Source organism: Dipodomys merriami, unplaced genomic scaffold (genome assembly GCF_024711535.1).
Source record: "Dipodomys merriami isolate MVZ:Mamm:240054 unplaced genomic scaffold, mDipMer1.0.p SCAF_6, whole genome shotgun sequence".
NCBI classification, from domain to species: domain Eukaryota; kingdom Metazoa; phylum Chordata; class Mammalia; order Rodentia; family Heteromyidae; genus Dipodomys; species Dipodomys merriami.
Window position 1 is genome coordinate 61,180,799 of NW_027206179.1, and position 13,370 is coordinate 61,194,168.

At 44.5% G+C, this 13,370-nt stretch overlaps 1 protein-coding gene across 3 annotated transcripts in view; it reads left to right on the plus strand.

Moving 5' to 3' along the window:
* Window positions 1-13,370, plus strand: part of Stard13 (StAR related lipid transfer domain containing 13) — a 252,135-nt gene that overhangs the window by 220,108 nt on the left and 18,657 nt on the right. For all 3 annotated transcript variants that reach the window (XM_070002983.1, XM_070002984.1, XM_070002982.1), the window contains exons 5-7: window positions 1,173-2,524; window positions 4,491-4,664; window positions 6,069-6,228. In XM_070002983.1, coding sequence (XP_069859084.1) covers window positions 1,173-2,524; window positions 4,491-4,664; window positions 6,069-6,228 — 1,686 coding nt within the window. The remainder of the gene's footprint in view (window positions 1-1,172; window positions 2,525-4,490; window positions 4,665-6,068; window positions 6,229-13,370) is intronic.

Genomic DNA, 13,370 nt, shown 5'->3' on the forward strand with positions numbered 1-13,370 from the left:
TTCTCATAGCAAATGGGAATGGAAGCTCTCAAACAGAGTCTTCTGGGCTGGGACAGCCTCTGGTCAGATTTGAATTGCACTGTGGGAAACTAGTTAGACAAGAACATGCTGGAGACCAGGATTCTGGCCAGGTTTTTTTTTTTTTTTTTTTTTTTAACTGTAATAGATCCAGAGAGATGGCTAGGAATGAGATAGACTAAGGGAACAAGAATGAGATATAAACAAGAGAATAGATTTGAAAACCATTTCCACGTTAGGTCTTGGGGACAGGAATGGCGAGGGGGAGGTGGCAACAGATGTTTCCATTCATTTTGGGGGGAGTAAATTATGTGTTCTAGGTCAAGCTCTGTGCTGGGCCTAAGGGATATTCAAAGCTAAACAAAGACATGTCTGGCCTTGGGGAATGTAGAAGCTCCTCTCTCAGAAGCTACAAATTCAGACCAAAACCAGACAGGTGAGGGCAAGGTGTGAGACACTGCACACAGGGCCTCGCAGTGTCTGGGAAGTAAACTCAACAACTGGGAGGCCCATGTGCAGACAAAGCCATTGCCATTCAGCCTGCAGCCGGCTGAGCGAGCACAGCGGCTGGACGGGACTCTCTTGGCATAGGGTCTCTAGGTCAGCCCTCGTATTTCTACTGCAGTAGAAAATGCTGCTCACTTCCAGAAAGAATACATAGTGAGAATCGAGTTTGGGAGACGATGGTAAGGACTGTTTTGAGAGGTACTGACATTCATGTTCAGAGTAGGGAAGCTGCAAAGGATGCTCCTGGAAAATTCAGGGGAGTGATCTTGGAATGGCCATAAGTGTCATTTGTGGCAGGGTTATTTCTAAGTGAAGAAGAGGACTGCAGGTGTTTTAGACTGTCTCGTCAGATGCTAATCGTACCCATTTGGTAATCAGTCAGGGAAAACTCCGTATTTAATGAAGAAGGAAGGTTTTAAAAAATACCATGAAAATGTAAAGTAAGAAAACTAAGCAAGCTGAAAAGAGGTCATGTGATCACCAGGGGAGATGAGGACAAACAGGACAGCGATGGTGGTGGAGGGACCAAGCAGGGATGTCCAGGAGAACCCTGTATAATCGGGGGGTGGAGGTGAGCACACTGAGCCTATTTGGGTCACCCTGCAGCCACGCTGCCATCCCTGAGCATCCTGCTTCATGTCTTGCAGGGAGACGACTCCGATGAAGAAGATCTTTGTATCAGCAACAAATGGACTTTCCAAAGAACCAGCCGCAGGTGGTCTCGTGTGGATGACCTGAACACACTTTTCCCTGGTGGAGACAAGAATGGGTCCCCAGGAGGCCCGATGATGAGAAACACGACCAGCAGTGAAAGCGTCCTCACAGACCTGAGTGAGCCCGAGGTCTGCTCCATCCACAGCGAGAGCAGTGGAGGCAGCCAGTCAAGCCAGTACTGCGCCGACAGCCCCGTCATGCTGGAGGCCACCCTGGTCAGCAGCAGCTTCCCACAGTCTCCTCGAGAGATTCTCAGTCACCCCTTTCACCTCAAGAATGAGAAACCCACCAGGGCCAGGGCAAAATCGTTTCTGAAACACATGGAAACTCTCCGAGCCAAGGGAGCACAGGGAAGACACAAGGCCCCGGGAAGGACAGGGGCCCTGGTGATCAGTGGGCCTGTGCTCCAGCAGGAGCCAGAGGCCTCCAAAGTCATGCAGTGTATCCAGATAGCCAACGGGGATCTGCACAACTCCCCCCCAGCTACCTGCAGGAAAGGGCTGTTGTACTCTGGCAAGTCGAGCGGGGAGAGCAGCCCATCCGAGCACAGCAGTGGGCTGAGCACCCCGAACCTGAAGGAGAGGAAATGCCACCATGAATCCAACAAGCGTGGGGGCATGTACCTGGAGGATATGGATGTGCTGGCAGGGACGGCAGAGCTGCGAGATGCTGGAGACCAAAACCACACGCACAGCTTTCACTCCCAAGAGAACTTGGTGGTACATATTCCCAAGGATCACAAACCTGGAACATTCCCCAAGGCACTTTCAATCGAAAGCCTCTCACCCACAGACAACAGCAATGGAGTGAATTGGAGGACAGGGAGCATCTCCCTGGGAAGACAGCAGGACCCCTGTACTGGAGAGCCCAGGCTCATGGCTTCCAGCCACAGAGCCAGCCGGGTCAGTATCTATGACAACGTCCCTGGCTCCCATCTGTACGCTAGTACAGGAGACCTGTTGGATCTGGAGAAAGATGACTTCCTCCCAAAATTGGATGACATTCTGCAGCATGTCAATGGGCTCCAAGAGGTGGTCGATGACTGGTCAAAAAATGTCTTGCCTGACCTACAAACTCACGATGCATTGGTCAGGCAGCCTGGATTACCCTCCTTCCCACCTCCTAATCAGCTCACCTTAGATTTCGAAGGCAACTCTGTCTCGGAAGGACGGACAACCCCCAGTGATGTAGAAAGAGATGGAACATCCCTGAATGACTCTGAGGCCCCTCGGGTCAGAGAAAGGAGGGATTCTGGTGTAGGAGCCTCTCTGACCAGGCCAAACAGGTAGGTGACATGCTTCACTTGTTGCATTGGGTTTATGTCTTATTTCCTTCACCAGCTTGGAGTCATAGAGTGCTTACTCAATGCCTGATGGATGTGCTAAAGTGTCAAACACGATTAGGAATTACTTGAATGCAAGGAGGTCTTTTGTTGGGTTGTAGTAATTGAATACATGTCAGTATGCATTCATTTTTCTTGACTGTTTACCTTTCATTTCAAACTTAATTTTTATTCAAAGTATTTGTCACTTGCTATGCCAGGCGGTATACTGAACATCACAGATAACTGAGATCCAATTCCTGTGTGCATGTGCTTTCCATTACCATTAATTAAACTGTCTCTACCTCCAATTTGATACACTTTGTTTTTAACTCCATGAGATGGAGAGATGTAAATCGAAGGATGAACAATTACTACTGAGATATCAAGATTAGCCAGGTACCAGTGTTTCATACCTGTAATCCTAGCTATTCAGGAGGCTAACATCTAAGGATTGTGGACCAAAGCTAGCCTGGGCAGGAAAGGCCATGAGACTCTTATCTACAATAAATTAGCTTTGAGCCAAAAAAGGTCCAGGACAGCATCCATGCCCTGAGTTCAAGCCCTAGGACACATACACACACACACACACACACACACACACACACACACACACACACACACACACACACACACACACACATACACACACACACACAATACTAAGATTAAATTACTGTTATCTCAATTGCTATTATGATTTCTGGACTTGAAGGCATATACTTCATAAATTTTGCTGACATAGGCAGCTTACACGCACTGTAGAAGTTGATTTGCAAAAACTGTTTCAGAACCACCCTAGAAAAATGGCTGTGATAGGGCCTGACTGGTAAGAATCAGTACTGTAGGGGGTTACAGTGTGTTGAAGCACTAATGTGGCTTAGGGCTCACTGGAGTGACTTTGTCTGTACCTGTCACCTTCAGACTTCATTTCAACAGGAGCAAGAATTAGAAACTGGTGCATTCCTGTAATCCTAGATAATCAAGAAACTGAGAGTGTACAAAGGGAGTCTAGCAGATAAATATGAGAGATTCTTATCTCCAATTAACCACCAAAAACCAAAGAGTTGGAGGTATGATTCAAATGGTAGAGCACCAATACAAGCCCCTGAGTTCAAGACCTAGTACCAGCCCAGAAATAAAAAGACAGATTGGAGTGGGGAAGCATGGAAGGAAGAAAGAAGTAGCCTTCAAGCCCAAATGTCTGAGAACTTTACCTGTCTGGCTGCCTGCCCTCTCTTTCTCTCTTTCTATCTCCCTCCCTCCCTCCCTCCCCCCCCTCTCTCCCTCTTTCCCCCCATCCCACCTCTGTATCTATGTGTTTTTCTCCTTTCTGAATCACTGTTTTCTTCTCCTTCTTTTTTCTCTCTTTGTCTCTCTCCCTCCTCCCCTCTGTGTATGTATATATTGTGACTTCTTTTCTTCTCCTCTTCCTTCTCCTCCTCCTCCCCATCCTTCTCCTCCCCCTCCTCCTCCTCCTCCCTCTCTCCCTCCTCCTTTCCCTCCTTCTCCCCTCCCCTCCCCTTCCCCCTCCTCCCCCTCTTCCTTCTTCTTCTTCTTCCTCTCTGTCCCTCTCTCTCTCTGTCCCCCCCCTCTCTCTCATGCACACACATACATCATCATCTTCATCATCTCAGCTGCTCTCAATACTAGGGGGACAGATTTAGGAATGAACAGAAATAAAATTCATTATGTCACTTGTTTAAATCTTACAATAAACAAATAATAACTTCTCTGACTTTATTAACTTGGAAAAAGTGAGTTCTCCTATTGCTTCCACACATTTGTGTCATCAGTTCCACTTGCTTTGTGATTTTCTTAGCTCGTTTCTTGAGCTCTGTTTCGCTACTTCTGCACAAGGGACATCTTGTGCTTCCCAGTAATCAGTCCACAGAGTGACTGTCCTCTTCTGCCCGTCTCTCTGCCCAAGGCGACTGCGCTGGAACAGTTTCCAGCTCTCACACCAGCCTCAGCCGTCCCCAGCATCGCCTCACATCAGCAGCCAGACAGCCGGCCAGCTGAACCTGCTCCAGCGCTTCTCTCTGCTCCGACTCACAGCCATCATGGAGAAGTACTCCCTGTCCAACAAACACGGCTGGACCTGGTATGTAGCACAATCATGGAGCCTAGCCGCCCATTCAGTGCTAAGTGTGCAGCTGTAAAATCCTCAGGGTTTACCCTTCAGCGTCTGGGGAATGCACTCTTGCCTGCAGTGCCCTCTTTCTGAAAGGCACACACATAGTTCTGCTAGCTTTCGGCCCTGTGGGCAGCTCAGCTCAGCCTGATGCAGCCCATGAGAAATTCTGCTTGCATTGTAGCTCTCAGTTGGTTTCTGGGGAAGGCATTCAGGCTCGCAGAAAGCAAAAACTGACAAGTAAAGGGTGATTAATTGTGAACAGGGGAATTAAAAATAAACTTGCCATAAAATAATTCTGGCAGTTTGCAGAGAAACATCTGTCACTTGTACCTCCTGGCCCCATGCAGAACTCACTGGGTAGAGCACTGATTTATTCAAAGAAGGTTTAATTCTTCAGATACATGTCTGTTTTTATTTCCCTGGTAAAATCAAAATGGGAATATGCCATAAACCTTAGTAAAGAACTGACAAAGGTATATGTTGGAACTTATATATGTAAACTACTGTAGCTTGTAGATTTGAAAAAAAAAAGGTAGGAAATGTACCTCGTGATTATCCTAAGCTGTATATTTTATATATTAAGAATCAATGGTGCTTTTATAAAAAATAGTTTAGAAGGCCCTAAATTGCCCAGTCAAATCAATATATACTTGCCTCTTAAAAATTCCCTGCATAGCCGGGCGCTGGTGGCTCACGCCTGTAATCCTAGCTACTCAGGAGGCTGAGATCTGAGGATCGCGGTTCAAAGCCAGCCCGGGCAGGAGAGACCGTGAGACTCCTATCTCCAATAAACCACCAGAAAACCGGAAGTGGCGCTGTAGCTCAAGTGGTAGAGCGCTCGCCTTGAGCTGAAGAGCTGAGGGACAGCGCCCAGGCCCAGAGTTCAAGCCCCATGACCGACAAAAAAAAAAAAAAAAAAAAAAATTCCCTGCATAAAATAGGGCTGGCTCTAGAAAACTAAGCACACAGCCACAACGTGTGATCCATCTTTTCTCCTCTCATTTCTCTTCCAACCCCAATCAGATTTCTTCTTCCTCTTATAAGTTTTACCTGTGTTTCCTTTTCTCCAAAGTGTTTGTCACTTGAGAGATGTGTCCATCACAGCACAACTGGAATATTGTCCCCCTTGACCTGAACGCAGTCACAACTGCAATGTGCACACATGAATCATGCTGTCTCATAGACATCACACGTAGGCAAGAGCCACGTGTCGCATTGCCATAGGCTGACTGATGTGGAGGGAAAGTTGAATTCTGCCTGTGCCTGTGGGGGTGTTCCAACAGGATGGTGGCCTCCCTCTCGCTTGCTTCTAACACCTCTCCCACAGGGTGCCCCAGGGACTTTGCATGACCTGGTTTCTGTGAATTGTAGGTCTGTCCCAAAGTTCATGAAGAGGATGAAAGTTCCTGACTATAAAGACAAGGCTGTCTTTGGTGTTCCTCTCATAATCCACGTCCAGAGAACGGGACAGCCCCTGCCTCAGAGCATTCAGCAGGCCCTGAGATATCTCCGCAGCAACTGCCTGGATCAGGTATGGCTGGAAATTGCAAACCAGGACTTGGCTTGATAGGAGGCCAGATTGAGCCCCGGGACTGTCTGATATCAGGCAAGCCATACCATCGTGAAAGTGAAGAGCACTGTGATCTCTGTGTGTCTGAATGTAATGTGACTGGGAGTTATAGCCCTTTGAAGCTCTTTGAGTCTGTTGTGGTGTTACCTACTTCAGTGACTGGGCAAAGTTAATGTTAATAGTTTCTACCTATGATGTCTAATTTGCATTACCTAGAAACTGAGAAGTCAAGTATGGGCTACATTTCCTTTCTGTCTTTTCTTTTGTTTGTTTGTTTGGCTAGTTGATGTGTGTGTGTGTGTGTGTGTGTGTGTGTGTGTGTGTGTGTGTGTGTGTGTGTGTGTGCGTGCGTGCACACACGCGCACACTCCTGTGCACCAGTACAGAGACTTGAGCTCAGGGCCTCATGCTCTTGCTTGGCTTTTTCATTCAAGCTGGGTCTCTACTACTTGAGCCATGCCTCCATTTATGTCTTTTTACTGATTAATCATAAATAAGAGTCTCATGGACTTTCCTGCTCTGGCTAGGTTTGAGCCTAAGTCCTCAGATCTCAATTTCCTGAGTAGCTGGGATTACAGACATGAACCACCAGAACTTGGCCTATATATTCTAATTATTGTTTCAAGACTCTTTTTTTTGGGGGGGGGGGGGGTCCAGTTGTGGGACCTGAACTCGGCCTGGGTGCTGTCCCTCAGCTCTTCAGCTCAAGGCTAGCGCTCTACTACTTGAGCCACAGCACCACTTCTGGCTTTTTTCTTTTTGCCTATGTGGTGCTGAGGAATCGAACCCAGGGCCTCATGCATGCAAGGCAAGTGCTCTACCACTGAGCCACCTTCCCAGCCCCTAATTATTGTTTCACTGCCACCACTGACTTCACAGCATTGTTTCATCTCCATTGGTTTTGCAAAAGAAAATATTTGATTTTTATGTCTCTTTTTTAAATTATTTTTAAGCAGCACCATGACTAGAGAAACTTAAACCAAAGACAGATATATTTACATTTTTAATGTGTAAATAAAATATGAAATGTGTAACATCAGCTAAGTCAAACATCCCTCATCTAAGAAAATTGATTACAAGCTTACTGTAAACAAAATTTTCAGAAATTACTTTCTACCCCTGGTATATTCAAAGGACCACCATAATGGTGGGCTTGAAATTTTCCTATAATTTACAAAACAAAGCTTATGTCCCTCCAAACTAGCACTCTTTTATTTCTTAGACATTCTATATAGAATAAAAATCATATTCCTGCTTTACAAATTGCAACCATGAGTGGTACTGAGAATATATTCAGGCAAATATTTTAAGATGGTCTCTGTTCTCACACTCTGTAATGATATGTGGAAGATTTGTACCAACCTGGAACTATTTGCACTTTTTATTAGATTTTTTTAATTGAGTTTTGTGCCATGAGCACAGCAAAAAGGAATAAGCTAAGCTACATAAACTCAAAAAATCTTGGCTATCAAGGCATTAAGGAGACAGCCAAACTGAGACCACACTTGAAAACAAGATGATCTCTGGATGAATCAAATACAAGTTTTCAGTGGAGCAAAATACCACTTAAATCGCTATTTGACATCATCTTTAATTTAACTGAATATATGATCTCCTTGGACCTTTCATATGTAAAGAAAATATAAATACACATTTTTGCATATTTGAGTGTCATATGAAGAACACGGTGACCACGATTGTTTGTTGTTGCAATGATGGCTGTTTAGGCTTTGAAAATTATTTTGATTGCCTGACCCCCCCACCTTCTGTTTTACACTTTTCTGTCATTTCCTTATTTTTATTTTATTTTAGTTCATTTTAATAGTATGAGGGTGTGAACTCAGGTCTTCATGCTTGCTAGGTAGGTGGTTCTCCTGCTTGAGCCATGCTGCCAGCCTTCCTGCCTCTTTCTTATTCTTCAGTTGTCCAACATTAATTGATGTGATAACATCCCAGAACATTAAGCCATAGAATCTGGTTACTTACACATAATTGGCTTTTGTTTTGTCCAAGTACTAGGGCTTGTACTCAGGGTCTTGGTACTATCCTTTAGTTCTTTCACTGAAGGCTGGTATGCTTGAACTACTTGAACCACAGCTTCATTTCTGGTTTTGTGATACTTACTTGGAGTGTAGAGTCTCACCCACTTTCCTGCCTGAGCTGGCTGCAAACTGTGATCCTCAGATCTCCATCTTCTGAGTAGCTAGGATTACAGGCATAAGCCACCAGATCTCGGCTTCTTCACAGAATTGTGTTATATTGTAGAGGTTCTACCAAGACATAATTGTATTATATTGTAGAGGTTCCACAAAGAATACTCATGAATCAAAGTTAATGTCCTAATATGTTTTACTGAGAGAAAAAGTTCACAGAGCTATATTTCAGTGAATAGTTGGGAATACCCACTCTGATCTTATTTCTAGTGTTAAAAGTATTACAACCATACCCTTTCATGTTGAATTTTATAGCTCCAATTATATTTTATTGGTTTGTTGGTAGAGAGCTCAGATTGTGTTTTGTGAGGGTAGCCTTTTATTGAGACACATGTTTTTTTCAAGGCTTCTCAATTTTTGTTAACGTATATTCCAGCCTTGCCTCCTTCATGGCTCTCTTTAGAAGTTTTGGCTCTGTCCTTCAACAAGCACAGATTACATTTGTTTCTAAATCATGGCCAGTTAATGCTTTTTAGCCAAACCCCTCTCAGAAGAAAATAGTGTTTGTTCAGGAATGCCTAAAGGAAATGTAGTCTTTCTATGCCATCAGTTTAGTAATAATCTTTCTTGACTGCCTGGCACAGGTCAGACAAGCATCCTGCATGTTCTGCTTTCATTATTTATCCACTCTCACATCCATCCTGGACTGTGTTAACATCTAGTTCAATGCTGGAGCCGATGTTGCTTGTAAATGTCTAACTGCAGAGTCTATGTTTATATCCACAGCCTACTACAGCACTGTTAGAACTGCTTTTTCCCAGTGGACTTTAGGGTGATTACCGACTGACTCCAGAGCTGAGGAACAGGTTAGGAAGTGGACCCATATAATTCATTGATGAATCCACTTGAGATTTGTTAGTGATATTGAATATTATGTGAGTAATGACCTTTTCTAAGAATGGGAGGAAAACATTTTTTTTCTGCTCTGGATCCAGCATTTGAAAACAGTATATATTTCTTTTGGACAGCTGGACTATGCTTTATATTAAAGATAACAGGCTCATTCAACTAGGTGTGTTTTCCTCTTTGTATTGGCTGCTAGAAAGTTTAGAGCTAAATATTTATTCTACCTGTAGTAAATACATGTACTTTTTATGGCACAAATTCTTTGCCAGCCTATTCCTAGTTGTAGCTACCATTTCTACTTTTATTTCCCTTTTACTATGTTCTTACCTGTTACCTTTAATTGTATCTGTTGTATTTCATAGGCCATTGTTAGTTACCCTAAATGCTTTCTTGAACAAGTTTGGATATAAAGAAATGAGCTGAAATACTGACATTCAGTTCCTCACTAAAGAGTGGTATAGAAAGCATCCCTTCCCCTGAAGGTCCTGGATTTACACCAGTGTCATTACCATAAGTAAGTACAGGTGCCAGTGGCTCACGCCTATAATCCTAGCTACTCAAGAGGCTGAGATCTAAGGATTGCGGTGCAAAGCCAGCCCAGGCAGGAAAGTCTGTGGAGATTCTGCTCTCCCATTAACGATCAAAAACCAGAAATGGAAGTGTTGCTCAAGTGGTAGAACTCCAACCTTGAGAGAGAAACAAAAAAACAAAAACAAATGAGAGTGTGAGGCTCTGAGTTCAAACCTTAGTTCTAACACACACACACACACACACACACACACATACACACACAAACACACACACAAAGCCGAAGCTGTATTGAGAGCTGAAAGTCATATAAACAGAATGTGAGCCTTCAATCCTCCTCAATCCCTGCTCACTGGTATATTCCCAGTGTCCCATCTCAAGTCCCTAAGTAATCTTTGAAATCTGAGATTCCTGTGCTAAAAAGCTACAGGAGCAAAGTTTTGTAGGAAAAAGTTTCCATTCAAAGGCATAAATACTGATTCTAAATGTAACAAAGCTGCATATGGCCACATTTCTATTGTATCAGTCCCAGAAAGAACCTATAGCATGCCAAAGGGACTTTCACTGTATCCAGTTCCTGCCTTAATCCTAGCAGCATTTCCCACCTTGTCTGTCAGGTATAGAAGACCATGGCCCAAGACCACCCCCGCTGGTTCCTATGGGAAAAGAAAGTGCTAATAAGAAGGAAATAGGGGGAAAATAGAGAGGGGAAAAAATAAAGAATCCAAGAAACTTGGGCACAGATAAAGACAGTCCTAGAAAATTAAGCTAATGAGTCAGAAAAGAGAGAGGAAAAGGGAGAATGAGAAGAAAGCAAATGAGGAGATGGGGAGATGGGTGGTCTATCTTTGCCGACAGCATCTCATTGGAATTGAAGAGATTTGCCATCCCATTCCAAATGGTAGAAAACCAGACTTCCAATACCTCCCTCTAAACCTACACCCTGGACAAGAAGCATGATGTGCGGAGATTCTGGCCTTGATCTCTGAAAGCCAAACTTTCTGCAATGAGCCAGTGGGGCCCCTTCCCTTTTTTTTTTGGCATGCTAAGCATTCAGTAGAAGCAATCAGCAACAGACAGTTGAATCCAGCCCACAGAGCCCTGAAACACTGCCAGCATTTCACCTCCCACACTCCCCAGTACAGAGCTGTTCCTGTACAATGAAGCACGGTGCATCTATCCATTCGCATCCTTGCAGATGGCTGTAGCTGAAATGAGGAAGTTTTAGCCTTCAATTAGGAACCATTTGTATTCAGACGTAGCAGTGTGGGAGAGGAGCCTTCCTTGCTTTGTTGTCTGCGCTTTTATTTCTGCCCTAAATCAACTGCAACCAGAAGTGTAGGTTAGACCCAGCTCCTGATGAATGTGAAGCCACTGCCATAAGTGGCTAAACCTGCACTGCTCGAAAATCAGAACCCGCCATGCGCTCTGCTTATGAATCGCTTTCTGAATAAAGCCAACCTTTCTTCATTAGCTGAGCACATTTCTAGAGAAGAGGAAATGGAAGTCCTGATAAACATCATTAAGCCCTGAAAAGATTAGCATAAACAGGATGCCAAGAAGGAGATTTAATATTATTTAGATGAAATTTGAATTCTAATGCAGCACTCATGCCCAACTGCTCCTTCTAATGGAGCAAGTCCTTTTAAAAGCCTAATAGGGCTGGGAAGACATTCCATTCTCAGTGTGAGAGTCCTTACCCGCCAGGCTGGCCACCTGCTCATCACTTTGCCTACCACCTACTTCAGATAGAATGACTCACATCCTGGGGCTGTCTGGTTAAATTACACCTTGAGCCCATCACTGGGGGTTTAAGTAGAAGCTGATGGGGAGAAAGAGAAGAATGAAACTAAAGGGTACAAGCACTCCTTGTACCCTTAGGTGGACAGAGCACAGACAACAGAGAGGTATATGAAATGGATTTTGTATTCCTGGCCACCACTGTTACCCTTTTAGAGAGTTATATATTAGCTAGGCTTTGAAGACAGATGAGGGCAGGACCTTCTATGTAATTTCTATCAGATATTACCAAGACCTTCAGAACAATGCAGCAAAGTGTTTAACTAAATGTAGGGAGTCCTGTGTGACAGGGTAGGCCACCCAAACACTAGTGACAGACACAGTGACAAAGCAAAGTCATGGCACCTTTCTTTGGGTCTTGCTCTCCTGATGCTGAAGGAGCCAGGGTTCAGTCTCATCAGCAGTGCTGAGGATAATAAGTTTTTTCAGGTCTCAAGGTTTTGACTTAGAAGAGCATGTTTAGTCAAAATGCAGATTTTATTTCTGCACTGAAACCTTTTCGAAGGAGAAATAACTATTGGCAATGAGTCACCTATGTGGACAGGTGATATTGTATGGCAAGAAAATGGAGAAGCTACATTTTGAGAGGTCAGATCTTGGAGTCTTTTTTTTTTAAAGACCAACAACTGCATGGTAGACTCCTGTCTCAAAGGCCAGCAGTCAGCAAATACACTTAACACTGTTAGGAAACTGGGCCATGAAGGCCAGAGAGGAAAGAAAGAACAAAAACAATACCAACAAACCAATTCAGCTCCAGTGGAGAGCTGAAGTGGGATGCCATGGTGACAGGAGAAGAGACAGGAGACAGGACACAGGACACAAACACGGAGACACAGGGCATGGCATAATGGCACCTGAGCTGGTCCAGGCCTAGATAGGGCAGGTCAGGGGGCAGGGTTACAGGAAACTGGAGTCCCAGGCAGTAAACTGACAGGTTTAGTAACCTGCTATCCAAGTCCCTGCCCTGGCCTCCAGACATTTAGGCTTGCCTATCACCTGGGAGGTAGGGGCTTTACCTTCCCCTGCCATGCAAACAAGATGCCAGATGCTACCATCCTCCACGTAGCCAAGATGGCTCCAGCCAGACCCGACCTCCCTATTTCAGTAAGAGATGTTTACCCACACCATAAATCCAGCTTACTGTGTTCAGGTGCCATCTACTGCAAGTCACAGATGTCTCCCCCCAAGTGTCTCAAGTATTAGAAATTCCATCCAAGGAAGTAGTGCTGGGGTTCCAAGTGGTAGAATGCTAGCCTTGAGCAAAAGAGCTCAGGGACAGCACCAAGGCCTCAAGTTCAAGCCCCACAACTGACAAAAAAGAAAATCCCAAATAGAAACAGGAACAAGAGTCAGAAAACAGGATTGGTCCAGGCCTACTTATTCATCTGCTCATCCATATGCCTAGACTTACTCTGTGAAGACTATTTCATTCCTTCTCTCTCATCCATCATCCGTAACCACTACAGCTATAATCTGGTCTGGTTTGAGATCACCTTTCTTTTATTAGGTTTAAGAAAGAAATTTCCTTCTGGGCTTTCCATAGAAATGTACAGAACACAGATATTTCCATATCTCCCTCCCCTCCACCCCCAAAGATGAGAGCAGGGCAGAAAGGTTATGGTTAGAAATGTGGAGTAGAACAAATAAATTCCTGACAACCCCTTTGGACATCCTGTGAGCTCCAAGTCAGAGGAAGCAGCTCAGAGCTTGCAGCTG